Source organism: Oncorhynchus kisutch, unplaced genomic scaffold (assembly GCF_002021735.2).
Source record: "Oncorhynchus kisutch isolate 150728-3 unplaced genomic scaffold, Okis_V2 scaffold3968, whole genome shotgun sequence".
In the NCBI taxonomy this organism is placed as follows: Eukaryota; Metazoa; Chordata; class Actinopteri; order Salmoniformes; family Salmonidae; genus Oncorhynchus; species Oncorhynchus kisutch.
In genome coordinates, this window is record NW_022265913.1 from 234,306 (window position 1) to 253,804 (window position 19,499).

General features: G+C 45.4%; 1 protein-coding gene across 14 annotated transcripts in view; it reads right to left on the reverse strand.

The window, feature by feature from the left end:
• The window catches only part of LOC109880172 (serine/threonine-protein kinase WNK1), a 180,446-nt gene extending 164,614 nt beyond the window's left edge, over nucleotides 1-15,832 (reverse strand). For 8 of the 14 annotated variants that reach the window (XR_004209150.1, XR_004209149.1, XM_031821380.1 and 5 more), the window contains exons 1-2: nucleotides 15,021-15,832; nucleotides 11,620-13,093 (exon numbers count right to left, since the gene is read on the reverse strand). Coding sequence is in view for 12 of the 14 variants with exons in the window: in XM_031821380.1 (XP_031677240.1) it covers nucleotides 11,620-12,432 (813 nt within the window). In the remaining 2 variants the exon portion in view is untranslated. Of the gene's footprint in view, nucleotides 1-11,619; nucleotides 13,094-14,409; nucleotides 14,925-15,020 lie in introns of those variants that run through there. The other 6 variants (XM_031821385.1, XM_031821386.1, XM_031821384.1 and 3 more) reach the window with 3 other exon arrangements.
• Nucleotides 15,833-19,499: the final 3,667 nt, after the last annotated feature.

Below are 19,499 nucleotides of genomic sequence, written 5' to 3' on the forward strand. Positions count from 1 at the left end.
AATGGAGGGCTTGACTAAATTCTATGCATCAAGACAGCTGGATACTATGCTCATGATTGGGTCTTTCTGCTTGGTTTGGGTTATTCTGAAGGGGAACAATGGAGTGGGGACGATGTAGAAAGGAGAGGAGGGTCACACACACCCCTCCCTAACCACGTTTTTTTGTCCAGTGAGCTGCCCTCTCTTACAAATGACTGACGTCCTGCCACAAGAATCCAGGGAATGTGAGAGCAAACAGAAAACCAACCAACCAGGAAGCAGTGGACAACATAGAACCCATCATCAACCACAACAGACTGTCTCTCTCACACAAACACAATTACAGAGCAGCAGGCAGCACAGTCACTGCAGTGCAGCTCAGCTTACGCTGATGCAGTGAAGTGAACAAGCAGTTTATCCCAGTTTTAGCCACCGAGGCTCACATAAGGCCTGTTGATCAATAGGTTTGTTCTCTCTCTGGATCCATTGTGGCATGGTAGTGCTATTGAAAGTCAAAACCACAACACCAGTTCTTTAAGGTCGTGCTTCTACACCTGCATTGCTTGCTGTTTGGGGGTTTTAGGCTGGGTTTCTGTACAGCACTTTGAGATATCAGCTGATGTACGAAGGGCTATATAAATAAATTTGATTTGATTTGATTTGATGACATGTAAGTCACAAGTAGGCCAACTTATGTCATCATAACGCATTGTTAGTGAATAGACCCATGTTCCTACTGTAGATTGCATTGCAGCAAGCCTGTTTTCTGCACTAGTTCATATAGGTCAGGGATGGGCAACTTGCGCCCCCCCCCCCCCCCCATTTGTACATTTTTTATTTTTTTTAAACAACTCCCTTGTGCACTCAACTTGCCGTTCTGAGAGTTAGAACAGTAGAACACACAAGGTGACATTTTTAAATGTGGTTGGCATCATCAGTTTCAGTTGTTATGTCAGTCACTCAATTAACCCGTCAGCTAACAACACTGATTGGTAAGTTAGTCTAGCCAGGAGAGTGGTGGGTGGAGGTTGGTGGGTGAATGGGGTGGAGGGTAGCGGGTGGAGGATTTTTGGATGGGTGCACAAGGGAGTTGGGAAATAGGGAGGGTGGGATTGTGGGTGGTTGAATAGGAGAGTCGGAGGGAAAGGGGAGGTGCAGGAGAGTCGGAGGGAAAGGGGAGGTGCAGGAGAGTCGGAGGGAAAGGGGAGGTGCAGGAGAGTCGGAGGGAAAGGGGAGGTGCAGGAGAGTCGGAGGGAAAGGGGAGGTGCAGGAGAGTCGGAGGGAAAGGGGAGGTGCAGGAGAGTCAGAGGGAAAGGGGAGGTGCAGGAGAGTCAGAGGGAAAGGGGAGGTGCAGGAGAGTCAGAGGGAAAGGGGAGGTGCAGGAGAGTCAGAGGGAAAGGGGAGGTGCAGGAGAGTCAGAGGGAAAGGGAGGTGCAGGAGAGTCGGAGGGAAAGGGGAGGTGCAGGAGAGTCGGAGGGAAAGGGGAGGTGCAGGAGAGTCGGAGGGAAAGTTCATTGGAGACTCACTCAAGGGAATAGAAAATAGGAATCCAACTCCACTGATTTTATACTTGCAGCCGTCTGTCAATATGGGGTTTTGTAGTGAAGAATGTGAACTGATTAGTTTCATTATTTTGACAATGTCACTATTGTTTAACTGGCTCATAAAAACATAACCCCTCAATTTTCTAAATACGAAACACACTTCGGCCGGGCCCTCCTTCCAGACCGTCTGTTGTTCCACAAACAGCATGGGTTTTAAAAAACCCTTTCCAGAAAATCATTTAGAGACAATCAGCATGACAGAAACTGATCACGGGCCAGAGAGAAGAGGTTAGTAATGGAGCCAATATGCTATGCTAGTAGCCTTGTCATTTTTGATCTTTTGTAGGCTGGTATTCAATAGGCAAAAACCTAGCGAAGAATGGTCTTCAGCGCTAAAACTGAATATATATATCTGATGTAACCACATTTTCATAAATTTGATGATTTAATCATCGAGTCCATTCAAAACACCAGGGGCATTAACAGGGAAGTATGACGGAGGAACGAGTCACTTGCATTGCTTATAATGGGAGGTAAAACAGAGGTGGAAGTGGGGGAACAGGCAGGAGGTGTAGAGGTGAGCAGTGGGGGAGTAGGCAGGAGGTGTAGAGGTGAGCAGGAAGGAGGTGTAGAGGTGAGCAGTGGGGGAGCAGGCAGGATGTGTAGAGGTGAGAAGTGGGGGAGCTGGCAGGAGGTGTAGAGGTGAGCAGTGGGGGAGCAGGCAGGAGGTATAGAGGTGAGAAGTGGGGGAGCTGGCAGGAGGTGTAGAGGTGAGCAGTGGGGGAGCAGGCAGGAGGTGTAGAGGTGAGCAGTGGGGGAGCAGGCAGGAGGTGTAGAGGTGAGCAGTGGGGGAGCTGGCAGGAGGTGTAGAGGTGAGCAGTGGGGGAGTAGGCAGGAGGTGTAGAGGTGAGCAGTGGGGGAGCAGGCAGGAGGTGTAGAGGTGAGCAGTGGGGGAGCAGGCAGGAGGTGTAGAGGTGAGCGGTGGGGGAGCTGGCAGGAGGTGTAGAGGTGAGCAGTGGGGGAGTAGGCAGGAGGTGTAGAGGTGAGCAGCACTGCCTTCCCAAGAGAAGAGACAAAAATGTTTTCTTCATAAACTCAGAGTCTTGGTTGGCCCTGAGGATATCTGGGGAATTACAGCAAACATCTTGACATAGTTTAGATCCCCATCTCAGGAGGAGCAGAGAGAAAGAACAAGCCTTGGCATGCCACCATCTCTCCCCTTCTTTCAATCCCTTTAAAAGACAGGCATTGAAACCTACAGGAGATTCAGTGCTGTAGGTAGCCTAGCGGTTAAGAGGTAACCGAAAGGTCCCTGGTTCAAATCACCGAACCAGCAAGAAGGGAAGATCTGCCGTTCTGCCGTTGAGCAAGGCAGTTAACCCCCAACAACAACTGCTCCCCGGGTGCAGATGATGATTAAGGCAGCCCCTCGCAAGTCTCTGATTCAGAGGGGCTGCAGAAGATACATTTCGGTTGAATGCATTCAGTTGTGCAACTGACTAGGTATCCACCTTCCCTTTCTTTCAGAGCAGGCCAAGCTGACCTGCTTTATGTTAGCTATTAGCATAGCATTTAGCCTATTTCTGTTGAGTTTCTAGCTTTTAGTGTACTGCAGTTGGGACTTTTAGCATTTAGCCTAGCGCTCTGTGCTACTGAGGAGAGACGGGCTGTAAAAGTAAAGAGCAGACAGCTTAAGATGTGGGAACAGACAAGCGTCTGACGGAAACGAGAAAGACAGAAAAACAAAAAAGGAGAGGAAGACAGCGAGATGGAAAGAGAGACACAGAGAAAGAGCGACACACACACACACACACACAGAGACAGCTAGAGACAGAGAGAGAGAGAAAGAGACAGAGCGAGCGAGAAAGCTCAGCTGGGTCATGCTTCTTCAGAGGTAAATCATACAGCATGTCTGACGCAGGCGCTTCACCTGTCCCCAATTCACCCAGCCTTGTTCATGGCCCTGTTACAGAACAACCCCACTGTCACACCGGGGCTTCACCTGTCCCCAATTCACCCAGCCTTGTTCATGGCCCTGTTACAGAACAACCCCACTGTCACACCGGGGCTTCACCTGTCCCCAATTCACCCAGCCTTGTTCATGGCCCTGTTACAGAACAACCCCACTGTCACACCGGGGCTTCACCTGTCCCCAATTCACCCAGCCTTGTTCATGGCCCTGTTACAGAACAACCCCACTGTCACACCGGGGCTTCACCTGTCCCCAATTCACCCAGCCTTGTTCATGGCCCTGTTACAGAACAACCCCACTGTCACACCGGGGCTTCACCTGTCCCCAATTCACCCAGCCTTGTTCATGGCCCTGTTACAGAACAACCCCACTGTCACACCGGGGCTTCACCTGTCCCCAATTCACCCAGCCTTGTTCATGGCCCTGTTACAGACCAACCCCACTGTCACACCGGGGCTTCACCTGTCCCCAATTCACCCAGCCTTGTTCACAGCCCTGTTACAGAACAACCCCACTGTCACACCGGGGCTTCACCTGTCCCCAATTCACCCAGCCTTGTTCACAGCCCTGTTACAGAACAACCCCACTGTCACACCGGGGCTTCACCTGTCCCCAATTCACCCAGCCTTGTTCATGGCCTTGTTACAGAACAACCCCACTGTCACACCGGGGCTTCACCTGTCCCCAATTCACCCAGCCTTGTTCACAGCCCTGTTACAGAACAATCCCACTGTCACACCGGGGCTTCACCTGTCCCCAATTCACCCAGCCTTGTTCACAGCCCTGTTACAGAACAATCCCACTGTCACACCGGGGCTTCACCTGTCCCCAATTCACCCAGCCTTGTTCACAGCCCTGTTACAGAACAATCCCAATGTCGCTCTAGTGTAGCCTAGTCTGACTGCTGCCACAACTCAACCCCGCACATCCTCTACACCACACTGCGCCACTCAAAACCCTTATCCAACCCACAAGGCTCTGACAGAGAGAGGGGGAGGTAGGAGAGAGACAAATGCTTTCAGCAGACATGGAGCCCAAAGACTAAACCAGACGGACAAATTTACTAGCTGAGTGATAAAATGCAAAGCAGAGAGAGAACTAGAGAGAATAAAAAAATAAAATAACTGTCAATCATGTCTTTCAGAGACAAGACAAACACACTCAGTAGATTTCCATTACAGACTTATGTTCCTATATCTCACACTCAAAACATGTAAACACACACACACACACACACACACACACACACAAGGAAGGAGGACAGAGTTTGCAAATGAAGGAAGCGCAGCCCCTTCGCCTCGGCTCTGTCTTCCTCTGACCCAACACTGACACACACACAGTACTTCAACAATGAATCAAGGGAAGAGATGGGAAATGGCTGTGGCTCAGATCCATGGGATTGGGTTTCTTCCTCCTCTCTCTCTGGCTGTCAAAAATGGCACCCATATTCCCTTTATAGTGCACTACCTTTGATCAGGGCTCTGGTTAAAAGTAGTGCACTATAAAGAAAATAGGTTGCAATTTGGCACTCCTCTCTGTTCACATCCTCTGCATTATTCACTGATGACGACACGATGGCTGTGTCCCAGAACTCCCTACATAGTGCACCATTTCCTACATAGTGCACTACTTTTGAGCCAGTGCACCAGCCTAAATAGGGAATAGTGTGTAATTTGGGACACAGACTCTCGCTCTCTCCACTGCTCACTTAGCCATTGCCTCTGAGATCTCAGTGTGTGTGTGTCTTAGCTGCAGGGCAGACAAGGCAGAGTCACCTCCCTCACAAATTCCTTTACTCTGATTACTAACATCTCTGTGATAAGCCCCAGAGCTCAGGGCCGACTGAAGGATTACATCAGAGCAGAGGGAGAGAAAGACCTCCAGTATGACCTCTTAGTCCATTACTGTGTTGTAATATAGAATAAATCAGGTCAATTTACATCTTCTACATTCTTTACGGCAGTTTTTTCCCTAAAAACTTCTTGCTTCAGTGTGTGTCTGTGTCTGTGTGTGTGTCGGGCACGCGTGTGTCGCTGTGTGTGTAGGCCTAGACTTTCCTTGGCGCAGGTCCTGGACCTGTAGCATAATGGAAGAAGGAAGGCGAGCCAAGTGTAAGTGAAGAGTCTACATGACAACCAGTTTAAGGGCCATTAGAGCAGCACTTTGGGCCTACGTCCCAAATGGAGCCCTATTCACGATTTAGTGCACTACAAATAGGGCTCTGGTGAAAAGTACTGCACTGTATAGGGAATAGGTTGCTGTTTGGGCAGCAAAACTATGCTGTCTACTCTCCACTACGACACAAGGTCACACAGACCCGATAGGAACCACAGGAAACACGTCAGCGAGGGGAAAAGAGAGACGGATGGCTAGTGGAATGGGGTGTTGCGCAAACTGTGAGTCAGGTGCTGTTTCTATCACTCTGCAAAAGCAGAATGAAGAACGTGTCTCCTAAAATGAGAGTTTACAGGTCTCCTCCACTGAGTTACAATAACACTGCTTTGTTTCCACTGTCCTGTCCTCTCTCTGACATCTTAGGACACGAGAGAGAGAGAGAGAGAGAGGTAAAAGAAAGAGCGATGAGACTCATGAGGTGAAAGCGAGAGAAAGCACAAAATATTTTTAAAAAGCCAAGAGAATAAGCTCAGAACCAAAGCGAGAGTGAGACATGAGATATATATGAATGAGACTCATGCGATACATGATGTGAAAGCGAGAGAAAGCACTGAAAGAAAAAAGCTACGAGAGCGAGTACTCAGAGCATATACTGTGCATTCAGAAAGTATTCAGACCCCTTGACTTTTTCCCCATTTTGGTACGTTACAGCCTCAATCTAAAATGGATTCAATAGATATTCCCCCCTCATCAATCTATGCACAATACCCCATAACGACAAAACAAACAGGTTTAGAAATGCTTGTACTGAAGAAAAAAAACAATGTACTCAAATATCACATTTACCTGTATTCAGACCATTTACTAAGTACTTTGTTGAAGCACCTTTGGCAGCGATTACAGCCTCAAGTCTTCTTGGGTATGAAGCTACAGGCTAGGCAAGTTGGGGAGTTTCTCACATTCTTCTCTGCAGATCCTCTCAAGCTCTGTCAGGTTGGATGGGGAGCGTCGCTGCACAGCTATTTTCAGGTCTCTCCAGAGATGTTCGATCCGGTTCAAGTCCAGGCTCTGGCTGGGCAACTCAAGGACATTCAGAGACTTGTCCCGAAGCCACTCCTGCGTTGTCATGGCTGTGTGCTTAGGGTCGTTGTCCTCTTGGAAAGTGAACCTTCACCCCAGATCGAGGTCCTGAGCCCTAATCTATGGATTTCACGACTGGAAATACAGATGGTCAAAGATACTAGGGATGCACGATATATCGGTGAACATATTGGAATCAGACGATATTAGCTAAAAATGCCCACATCGGTATTGGCCGATGTCTAGTTTAACGGCGATGTGCAAAACCGATGTCAAAGCTGCCGTGCATACCTATATAACGTAGGTACATGACGTGCCATACCTATATAACGTAGGTACATGACGTGCCATACCTATATAACGTAGGTACATGACGTGCCATACCTATATAACGTAGGTATATGACGTAATGACACCACATAAAATGCAGAGCTACACGTGCAACACAGCATTCCTAACCTTGCCCACAATGTCTGCTGTGTGGATCAAGCAGTCAACAAGTCCAGCAGTCATTTGAAAGAGTAACAAAATTTCAGCGAGACAACTCAAAGGCAAAATCCATTATAGCCTAAATAAAAGGAACTCATTGCCCTTGAAAAATCAACCATTCTCTGTCATGGGTGATGTTGGCTTTCACCGACTGGTTGAGCACCGGTACACACTACTAAGTGTGCCATTTTCAGATGTTGCCCTTCCCTTAGTTACACAGTAATAGCGTCACTGCTACTAGCTTCACGACATACATACTATGGAACACCGTTTGGGTCTTTGTGTGTCAAGGAAGATACAGTAGCACTGCCAAAGCTGTACAAAAAGTCTGCAAACAAGCAAACACCGGCCACAAACAATGTGTTTACAATTCCACGTTGGTAATAAAGCATCATTTTAAAACAGAGTTTAGCTTATCTCCAGAACTTCTCATAAATAATGTTCCACAAAGCTTAGCTGACTGCAGTCTCATAGCTCACAGTCATATCCCTGTGGCCTAATTCTATACAAGGAAGATGAAATAAAGAATAGAGTTCCCGCGGCGACAAAGGATTTAAATTGCAAATATCCGTCAAGTATAAAGAGGGGTAGGCTAAGTCATTAAAAAGAGTGACTGCCTTTAAAAAGCAACAAATCCCTTTGAAAACGGCCTGAGTCAGAAACACTTATTCTAGTGCTCAAATTTACTACAGAGTGTAAATAGGATGAAGTCAGTCAGTTATTCTAGTGCCCAAATTTACTAGAGTGTAAATAGGATGAAGTCAGTCAGTTATTCTAGTGCCCAAATTTACTACAGAGTGTAAATAGGATGAAGTCCGTCAGTTATTCTAGTGCCCAAATTTACTACAAAGTGTAAATAGGATGAAGTCAGTCAGTTATTCTAGTGCCCAAATTTACAACAAAGTGTAAATAGGATGAAAGTCAGTCTGGTCTAAAACGGAGTTTGGAACATCTGCGCGTCACACCAGGTAAATGAAGGTTGGGGTGCCCACTAACATAGGGTGAACAGCTGTGGAGACTGCCCTCTACCCAATAGCATAGACAGTGAGACAGACCTGCCCAGCAGCTCTGACTGTTTACATAAGAACACGTAGGACATTTTGTTTACTTGAGAAATACTGCATCAAACACCTTTGATGGATGAAAAATTGTGCATCTAAAACATTCTCGGCCAAAATGTTTTTAATTAATTACAGATTTCTGAGGACGTTGAGGAAATTAAATGGGCTTCCTACAGTGTCTCATGAGGGACAACCACCATTAACCAAAAGTAGAAATCGGTCAGGCGACACACCTCTAAGAATGAAATCTAGTCTTTCTAATGAGCAACAGAAAAACACACGTGCCAATCTGCGTGTTCAGTGGCTCTTTAAGATACTATCATTGTTAAATGATCAGCCTAGAAAGTCATACAAAAACCTCAACTTAAGAGAAAGACATTTCAAAGTAGCGTTAGGTTAAATCTGGCCCCAAACACGGACCCCCCGAGTGGAACAGCGGTCTGAGGCGTCACTACAGATTCGGGTTCGATCCCGGGTTGTGTCGCAGCCGGCGGCGGACAACTGGCCCAGAGTCATCCGGGTTAGGTGGAGGTTTGGCCAGCTGGGATGTCCTTGTCCCATCGTGCTCTAGCAACTCCTTGTGGCGGCTGACTCATGCACGCTGACATCGGTCGCCAGTAATACAGTGTTTCCTCTGACACATTGGTGAGGCTGGCATTTGGGTTAAGTGAGCTGTGTGTCAAGAAGCAGTGAGGCTTGGCGGGTTTGTGTTTCGGAGGAGGCATGGCTCTCTTGACCTTCGCCTCTCCCGAATCCGTACGGGAGTTGCAGCGATGGGAAAAGACTAACTTGCCCCCCCCCCCCAAAGTGTATTAATAGATAAAAACAATTCTGGCCTCAAACATAGACAATCTGCATTGAGAAAGAGACCATAGAAATTATCTATCTCAAGTCCAGCATGAATGGCATTAGAATAACTCTCAAAGGTGCTCGGTCCCGCCCCCTCTACTTAGCCTGGCTTGGTGCTCAAAAACCTTGAAATTCCCTCTAAAACCGACCGCCTACAAGGTAACATCCCAAATGGCACCCTATTCCCCATAGAGTGCATTACTTCTGACCAAAGCCCTATGGGCCTTGCCGCCTTTGTCAACAGTAGTGCAATAAATGGGGAGCCATTTGGGATGCACACTAGATTATTCTTCCTCATTTTCCCCCCACTGTCCCCCAAGCCCAGAAAACATTGACCAATTAAAAAGTGGTTTCCTTCTAGAGTTCCTCCACCCAACAACCAACTCTCAGCCCTGGCCTACAAAAGGACAGAGGGCCACTGCACCATACAAGGCCAGGCACTCCTCTGTGTGTGTGTGTGTGTGTGTGTGTGTGTGTGTGTGTGTGTGTGTGTGTGTGTGTGTGTGTGTGTGTGTGTGTGTGTGTGTGTGTGTCCACTTCCCCTTTTCATTCTGCTCCCTCTCTTTGTCATAAAGCAAACAGTCATCAACTCCTCGCTGCGCCTACTCATGACCTACGACCCCACTACCCCTCCGCGCCTCCCTCCTTTCTTTCATTCCCCCCATCCTTCTTTCATTCCCTCCGGGATGGGACTGCTTTGGTTCAGCTATTGAGGGATGCCCACCACCCCCCACATCTCTTCACACACGTCACACAAACAGTCATCGACCAATTCCAGATGCTCTCATGATGCCACGCCCACCCAGGCAGCGTGTGTAACCCCACTCCCACAACTTCATCCCATGTCAGTAGAAGTGCATAGTCTGTCTTACAAAACTATCTGACAAACACTAACACTAACATCCATAGGATTACCCAGCCAGCAGGCCAACATGTAGTCTTAACCCTACATGCAATGTACATTACATTACCTGTGGTTAGAGTGGATACACACATTTACGTAACATTACGTTACCTGTGGTTAGAGTGGATACACACATTTACGTAACATTACGTTACCTGTGGTTAGAGTGGATACACACATTTACGTAACATTACGTTACCTGTGGTTAGAGTGGATACACACATTTACGTAACATTACGTTACCTGTGGTTAGAGTGGATACACACATTTACGTAACATTACGTTACCTGTGGTTAGAGTGGATACACACATTTACGTAACATAACATTAATCTACAGACCAGGAGCTCTTTATAGTTATTAAAAAAATCACTATTGGATGAGCTTCCTGGATGATGCTTGAAGGGACACATGCAATCAGCAGCAACCAGGCGACTGAGTGATGTGATTCAATTCCGTGGTTGTGGATTATAGGGGAGGACTGTGATTGGACAGTTTTCTAGTATCTGAGCCCAACTGACTGTATGACTAACAAGTTGTAGCGTAAGTCATAGTGACAACGACCGTTGAAAGTACCATCTATGCCACAGAGCTGGGACCGGTGCTCAGTCACAACTCACAAACATCTCTTTGAAAGAAAAGGCGTCAGAAAAAGTGAATTTCAGCAGAGAGGGAGAAACAGCACCTTGTGACTCCTACACAGGAGGAAAACAGCTTCATTGCAGTGAGTGACCCGACCGCACTCTAAATGAGAACCTACTGAGTTTCATTAACAACATGGTTAACACTGACCCCCTGTAATGTGTTCCAAATGGTGCCCTTTTCCCTTTACTGTGCCCCTGAGGCTCTGGTCAAAGTGGTCGATTATACAGGGAATAGGGTGCCATTAGAGACACACCCCCTGAGTTACAGCTGTTTAACCCCAAGGTGTTATTTTTAAACTAACCTCCGCCCCTGCTTACCTGACACCAAACTGAGGCTCCTTCGTGGAGGGATTTGTGAGTTAGTTATCAGTGACCGTATCACAGAGCCAAGCAACCAACTGCTCCTTCCACCACGTGAGCTAGAGCTGTGCTAGATTCTAAACGGAGCTGTGAATTCAGCTAAGATCCAGTCATATGACTGGCTGGCTGCCAAACTTGAAACTTTCCAATGGACATGTTCCTCTCTCTCCCTCCAGGCTTCTTCAATGAATGACCCACATTAAGCACTATGGGAACCATGACCACAAAAACAACTTCTTGTACAGAATAAGAATGTAGAAACTAGCAACAACATCCTGTGTGCCCTTCTGTTTGTCTGGGCTGTTGCATCAGCACCTGCAAGTTGCACCCTTGCTGGGCATCATCTTACCTCAGCGCTGCTCTGACATCATCCATCTGTCAACCCTGTGTGATCTTTATCAGACGAGGTACTAGCAAGCTACATCCTTCCTTCTGCACCTTATCTGTATCTTCATACCTGGGATATTTTGTGTACGCCAATCTATTTAGGCACTTTAGTTCGCCACTACAATAGGCAGCGGAGGAAGAATTGAGAGAGTATAATAAAACACTGCTTAAAATGTTACTCAGAGCAGAGAGTAAGGAAGTAAAGAAGGATAGTAAATGATTGGGTTGTGTCTTACCTGCAGTTCGCACCACGCCACCTCCACTGTAGTCTCCGTATCCAGGCCCTTGTAGACCGTCTTGAAGGATCCGCGTCCGATCTCGATGTCAAACTTCAGGAAGCGTCCATCCAGCGAGGTCCCTATGGCCTTGGTCTCTACTTCCTCTATGTCGTCCTGAACCTTTTTCTCTGCTTCCCTCTTCTGCTCCTCTAACAGGGCCTTAGCCGCCCCCTTCTCCTTCTCCTCTCGCATCTCCTCTGTAACACTACCGCTCTCCTCCTCCGCTGGCTCCCCCGCTTTACTGGGCGCCACCTCCTCCATTCCAGGAGCCTCGGCGGCGGCTAACGACGACAGCTTCTTTCCTTTCTCTCCGCCGCAAACATCCAATACTGCCGTGCATGGCTTTATCTGCACTACCGTACCATCCACTCTAGTACCGCCACCAACACTGGGACCTAATACCGCACTACAAGGCCCATCCCCTCCTTCCTCATCTGCTTCCACCTCGGCCACCGCCAGGCACGGCTCGGGTACCACCACAGAGGGGACAGCCAGGGAGAGCCAGCCCAGGCTGGGGGGCTCGCAGTCGGGCGGGGAGGTGAGGATGACGGCCTTGCTGGGGAGGTCTAAGGCGGTGGCGTTCGAGTCACAGATGACGCTACGCCGGAAGAAGCGATGTTCGGCCTGTTTGGGGTCGCGGTCCATGGTGTGGCGGCGTCGGCGGACACCGTCGGTCCCCAAATTCTCACCAAGGTACGTGTCCGAGCTGGAACCATTCACATTCTTGGGCGGCGGAGGGAAAGGGGCTAGGAACTTGTCTGTTTCCGACATCTTGTTATTTTTTTTATTCCAGGGGGTGTGAGTGAGCAATGAGAAAAAAACTCAAAAATATGAGGTATAAATAAATTACAAGGAAGAACAAAAAACTAGAGAAAAAGTAACTGTAAACCTCAACCAACAATAAACCAAAACTTTTGTTGTGAAGAACCGAACACCTGTGCGTCTTCCAAACAAACTCCTGAGAGGGGAAATATATAATATGGGTATATAAAATAAAACCTCTGGAGAAAACCCTCTGTGGAGTTTGGATGGGGGGGGAGAGTTAACTTAACCTCCTCTGTAAGTGTCACTTAGCAACAACAGTTACTATAACTTTTACAGCGCTCAGGGGTGGTTGGGCCCAGAAGAGGGGGCGTTCTTTTATAAATGGAAAAGAACAGGAAACAGTCACAGAGGAGCAAGCGCTGATGATGACACACAAGGACCGTCAAATCCACACCATCCATCCTGTAGCGACCCAGAGATAGCCTTCATTGAGCATAAGGGACCACAAGAAGAGGAGGCCAGATAGTCTGTACTAGCAGGCTCAGGCTGACTGCTTGGGCCTGGACAGTGGACAGCCTCTGGGCGTGTCGCTGTAGTGATGGTGGGGGAGGGAGAAATCTCACTCACACCATTAACTCCACTGCCTCCAAAGCAAGGGGCAGATTCACTAAAAGAGAACAGAGAGAGAGTGAAGGAATGAGTCAAGAGGCAGAGAAGTTTGGTTTAATTGCATATCCAAATTTAAAGTAAGTGTAAACCTCAACCCCGACTCTGCTTGACCTCAGGGTTACAGCATAAAACAATTCAGAGAGTAGCTTGGTTTGGCATCACTACTGCAGCTGCAGAACAGGAGACTTGGTTTGGCATCACTACTGCAGCTGCAGAACAGGAGACTTGGCTTTGCATATACCAAATTTCACTCTATTCCCTACATAGTACACTACTTTTGACCAGAGCTATTCCCTACACAAAAGTAGTTTACTATATGTCAGTGGTTATCAAACCTGTTCTCAGGGGAACCCTAGCCGTTCCATGTATTTGATCTATTCCAGAACTAGCACACCTGATTCAACATGTCAACAAATCATCAATCCCTTGAATAGGTGAATCAGGTGAGCTAGTTCAGAGCTACAATAAAATTGTGAAAAGGTTAGTGCTATCTGGGATCCTTGGGACATCTCTACCCTAAACCTCCTGTAGGTTTTCGTTTCAACACCAGTTGTAACTAACCCGCTTCAGTTTATCAACCAGCTAAGTATTAGAATCAGGTGCGCTAGATTAGGGTTGGTGTAAAAACCTACAGAATGGTGCGCTCCAGGAACAGGTTTGGAGAGCCATGCATTAACCGTTTATGAGTAGCGTCAGAGTTGGGATGTCCCAAGGATTCAGTTTAAACTTTTCCATTGTGCAAGGAGGAAGGGTCCCCGATGAGTGGTTTGAGAACCACTGATATGGACGTGTGCGATTTGGGACGAAAAACAGTGTCGCATCTAAAAACGAATTAGCTCGCTACCCATTCCATTACTCTTGTTCAGAAATGTATGGACATGTCTGAATATTCATTAAAGCACCGGGGGGAAAAAATGTAATTCCCCATAAATGTACTATTTCTATTTTCCCACGAGTAATTTTCACTGGTAATGTATAATCTCGTTTACCAGATTTCCGACCATGCGCAGATAATTTATTAACTGAGATTTTTTTTTGAAATCCCAAAATTAAGATAAATCCGAAGTGACAACTGTAATTACAAAGATAATACAAAAAAACATCTGAACCTGGTTAAACATGACACACATGACGGGTCGTCAATCTGTGAATGGACGATCTCATTCATTTCGTGGGTCGAATCGATACCGTGAGCAAGCTAACAAAAAGAAAAATACACAGAAAAACATTGACGCTGTCAATAGTATCTGTTAACGGTGACTCGATTTTCTATTATATTTTCTTCCTTTCATAAATGTTACGTTATTCATTTACCTTTATTGAAGAGTACGCTCTGTGGCCTTTCCCTTCCCACTCGTCTTTATAGCTAGCTAGCATAACTGGCTAACCATGGTGGAATAGTTCGCTAGCTACACTTCTGCAGTGTTGTCTTGTCGAAGCTATAATGAATTCTACAAACTAACAGGCACATCTATCGACTGTCAAGGGGTCTGTACCCCAATGGGTCTGTACCAAAGCGAGTGTACAGCGAAATAGTTATGTATCGACAACTAGCTAGCTAACGTAGTAAGGTAAAAACCTCCGTAGTCTTGGTTACTTTACGCTCGCGCTGGATATGGATAGTCTCGCGCTGAAAATTACTTCCAAACAGAGCGCACAATGCAGATAAATAGTTAGTGTTTGTTACAACAAACTAGCAGTAATTGCAAGTGTCCAAATGCCAGGCACGTTAAGCAAACCCAGGCGACGCAACACAGAACGCCGATACGGTTTTCCACAGCACGCGCTATAGCGAGCCGTAGAAGTGAGCTAAAAAGCTATTTCGTAGCGAAACAGCCAAGAATCAAGCTAGATGTCATTAGCCTGTGTGTTAATATGCATGCACTTTCCAGCTATATCAACAACATGATTGGTAAAGGCATTACCTTTCGTATTATGGCCATTCTCCCGTAGAAGATCGGTTGGTTGATACTTGGAAGAGTAATTCAACAACAAAAAAATATGCAACGATAGTCCTAGTTACTAGTATTAGATCACATTCGTTTTATTTAAATGTGCAAGAATAAACGCGTATATCTACATTCCAAAGCGACCGTATGCGTTCTCAAGTCCTCTGTCTTTCATTGGCTTTAGCAGCTACCTCAAGCAGAGCGAGAAAGCCACGTTCATATCGGGGTTGAATCCCCTATGTATCCAGCAGTTCTTCTCTCCCTCCTATTAGATCAGAGCGGACAAAACAAATTCTCCATCTCTCAGCCGCAATTCAATTCCAGATGACCTCAATTTTACTCCATCTCCATGCGATTACTCAGCTACAGTTATATTACGATGTGAACACAGAAAGAGCAAGACAACCACTGCGGTTCAATTCTCGTTCACTCGTCTGTTCCAATGACTCCGTTCGAATCGAATTCGCTTTTGTTATCCACAAAACAGCAGACAGAAAATGACAACGCAATGTATGTAGGTAAAGACTCTCTCCTACGTGTCCACAGTCAGATGTTGCCGTTTCAGGTCGCTAACATAGCCTGCATACAGCTGTTTCCCCTTGGTTCGCTTCAACCACAGATGTAAGGTTTGATGGCGCGCCGACTGTGTATCTATCTGGTTGCTAACTGCTCTAGCCAAGCTATGCGCTCCCAAACTGCGTATTGACGTGGGGCCCTCGTCAGCCAATCGCTTTTTCCCCCTTTTTTTATTTTTTTTAAATCAAAGACCTGGGGGATCGCGCCTGCTTCCACACTGTGGCGAGACCGAAGCCAGCGATAGCAGACTGGCTTCAACATTTTATACGGATACACTGTCCAAAAAGACCATGGAGTTTTGGGACATGTCACTTTTTATCCGGGGGAGAGTAGACTCAGACTGTCAATTTCCCTGCCCCCTAAAATGATTCAGCTATAACATAGTAGGCTAAGAAGAGCTCTTAATGTTACTGTCTCACAGTGATGCGTTATGATTTTGTGTGAGTGTGCTTTTGGTTGAAAATACCACTTTTTCATGTGGACAATGAACACCACTCATTTGAGCTTTTCTTAATGAGAATAATATACTTATTTGTAAATGTCAATCAGAGTACTCCTATTGAAATAGCATTACAATTAAATACATCTGATATAGCACCTGCGAAAAGTGCTTGTTTCCAGATGTTGGGATGGAGAGCCTGCGCAGAAGTGGATATTATCGAATTTGTACTCAATGAAGGAGGAAGTATAATCCGAGTATATTGACATTCATGATGTTTTGAAATCCATTTAAATTATATAAAGTATCTGAAATATATACTGTATATTACTTTGTGTGTTGTTCGAGTTTTGTGTCTGTCAAATTTAAAGTCCAGGTTCATCATTAAAAGCTATTCGTTTGGTCAGTGCAAATGTACTGCACTACAATTCCCAAGCACAACATTGACACACCGCGCGAGATCCACAAGGGGATTTTAGTTTTCATCGGATAATGATGTGTAAACCAGCCTAATGCGTTTGGCCCCATTCTTTCATTATAATGGATTGTCTTTGTCTGAAAGTTGTTGGTTGAATAAGCAATTGGAAACGTTTACATATTTGTCTTATTGTTTGTGAAAGTCATTGTATTACGTCACAGTATTGTTAATAACGTGCAAATCTTTCAACCTCTTTCAGAAGTAGGCTAGTTTGAAAATGTGTATTTATAGGGTGGTACAATTTCCTGCATTTTTCACATAGTTTTAAAAGACATACATCGACTTCCATAGGCTACCAAAAGTCCAGAACAATTTACAACCACTCTGACATGAAATTTGTGGTAACACCAGAACTGATCATGAGTTTTTAATGATGAGAACCAGCTTTGGCCTGAGAATGCCTCTAGCGTCTCACTGAGACAGCCATAAAGTAGCTTCTCAACAGAAAATTACCATGTCAACTGGGTTGATTTATTCTCTTCAAGTTGTCCCATATGCAACCTCTAACAATGGGATAGTCCTCTTTTGTAACTTCCTATGTAAGATCCAAACCAGTCTCTTTCTTTCTCTCTCTCACACACACACAGTCTCTTCAGCAGCTCTTCTATTCAGCTGACAGTTCAATGTAGATCGATGTAGACAGCCCTCATTCTGTATGCCAAATTGCACCCTATTTCCTATGTAGTGCACTACTTTTGACCAGAGCCTATAGGCTTATAGAGGGAATAGGGTGTCATTTTGAATGTAGCTTCAGTCTGTGTGGATGTGCTCTCTGCAGCCATTCCTCTGGGACCGGAGCTGCTCTCTTACCAAGCCTCAGCAGCTTGTCTGGGTAGTGCTGCTGACTGAGAGGTGCAGTTGGCTCCCCTACTCTTTGACCAACGCTGGGCTCCAATGCCAAGTGTCCAACAGGTGTCCAAGTGGCTTGAGAAATAGAAGCTCTGCCTGAATGGGATCTCTCCTAACGCAGACAGGAAGCAGTCGGAAATATACAGACAGAAGCTATCACTACAATAATTAACAATGTAACATGTTTTGGTTGATATAGTAATAACAATATCTGTGTTGTCTATAAGGAGGGAACTTTGTCTTTTAAATTAAATATTGTTTTTGTTTTTATTACTGTTAAATATTTAGTAGGCAAGTTAATTCAGGCAAAAACAACTTGTCTGTAAGTCAAAGGCGAACCCTTAATAGAAGGTAGATGATGTACTAGATTGGGTAATGTTAGTGTTTTTCTCATTAGAGAAACCCTGTCATATTTAAACCCTTGCCCTAACACATATTTCCTGTTGGTGCAGAGTTGAGCAGGAAGTCAATAGCCTTTGAAGGCAGAAACGGTGGCACACACATACTGTACTTACACACGCACAGGGAGACACACTCACATACAGTCACACACATTTATGCATGCACACACACACACATATTGTACTCAAGCCAGCTCTAGTTGCAAAAAATAAATGTGTCACTGAAGTCAACACTGTAAATTCCAATAAAGTTACGCAATATTTTGGACTGCGGATTTTAACACATAGAATATATTTTGGACTGCGGATTTTAACACATAGAATATATTTTGGACTGCGGATTTTAACACATAGAATATATTTTGGACTGCGGATTTTAACACATAGAATATATTTTGGACTGCGGATTTTAACACATAGAATATATTTTGGACTGCGGATTTTAACACATAGAATATATTTTGGACTGCGGATTTTAACACATAGAATATATTTTGGACTGCGGATTTTAACACATAGAATATATTTTGGACTGCGGATTTTAACACATAGAATATATTTTGGACTGCGGATTTTAACACATAGAATATATTTTGGACTGCGGATTTTAACACATAGAATATATTTTGGACTGCGGATTTTAACACATAGAATATATTTTGGACTGCGGATTTTAACACATAGAATATATTTTGGACTGCGGATTTTAACACATAGAATATATTTTGGACTGCGGATTTTAACACATAGAATATATTTTGGACTGCGGATTTTAACACATAGAATATATTTTGGACTGCGGATTTTAACACATAGAATATATTTTGGACTGCAGTTTTAATACAATCTAAAGTTCTGCAATATAAGTTCTGCAATATTCTTTTGATAATTTTTTCAAGTGTGGGGTTAGTGTAGTGTGGGGTTAGTGTAGTGTAGGGTTAGTGTAGTGTAGGGTTAGTGTAGTGTAGAGTTAGTGTAGTGTAGGGTTAGTGTAGTGTAGGGTTAGTGTAGTGTAGAGTTAGTGTAGTGTAGGATTAGTGTAGTGTAGAGTTAGTGTAGTGTAGGGTTAGAGTAGTGTAGGGTTAGAGTAGTGTAGGGTTAGTGTAGTATAGGATTAGAGTAGTGTGGGTTTAGTGTAGTGTGGGTTTAGTGTAGTGTATGGTTAGTGTAGTGTATGGTTAGTGTAGTGTGGGGTTAGTGTAGTGTATGGTTAGTGTAGTGTGGGGTTAGTGTAGTGTGGGGTTAGCGTAGTGTAGAGTTAGTGTAGTGTGGGGTTAGTGTAGAGTTAGTGTAGTGTAGGGTTAGTGTAGTGTGGGGTTAGTGTAGTGTAGGATTAGCGTAGTGTGGGGTTAGTGTTGTGTAGGATTAGCGTAGTGTGGGGTTAGTGTAGTGTGGGGCTAGTGTAGTGTGGGGTTAGTGTAGGGTTAGTGTAGTGTAGGGTTAGTGTAGTGTAGAGTTAGTGTAGTGTAGAGTTAGTGTAGTGTGGGGTTAGTGTAGTGTAGGGTTAGTGTAGTGTGGGGTTAGTGTAGTGTAGGATTAGTGTAGTGTGGGGTTAGTGTAGTGTAGGATTAGCGTAGTGTGGGGTTAGCGTAGTGTAGAGTTAGCGTAGTGTGGGGTTAGTGTAGTGTGGGGTTAGTGTAGTGTGGGGTTAGTGTAGTGTAGGATTAGCGTAGTGTGGGGTTAGTGTAGTGTGGGGTTAGTGTAGTGTGAGT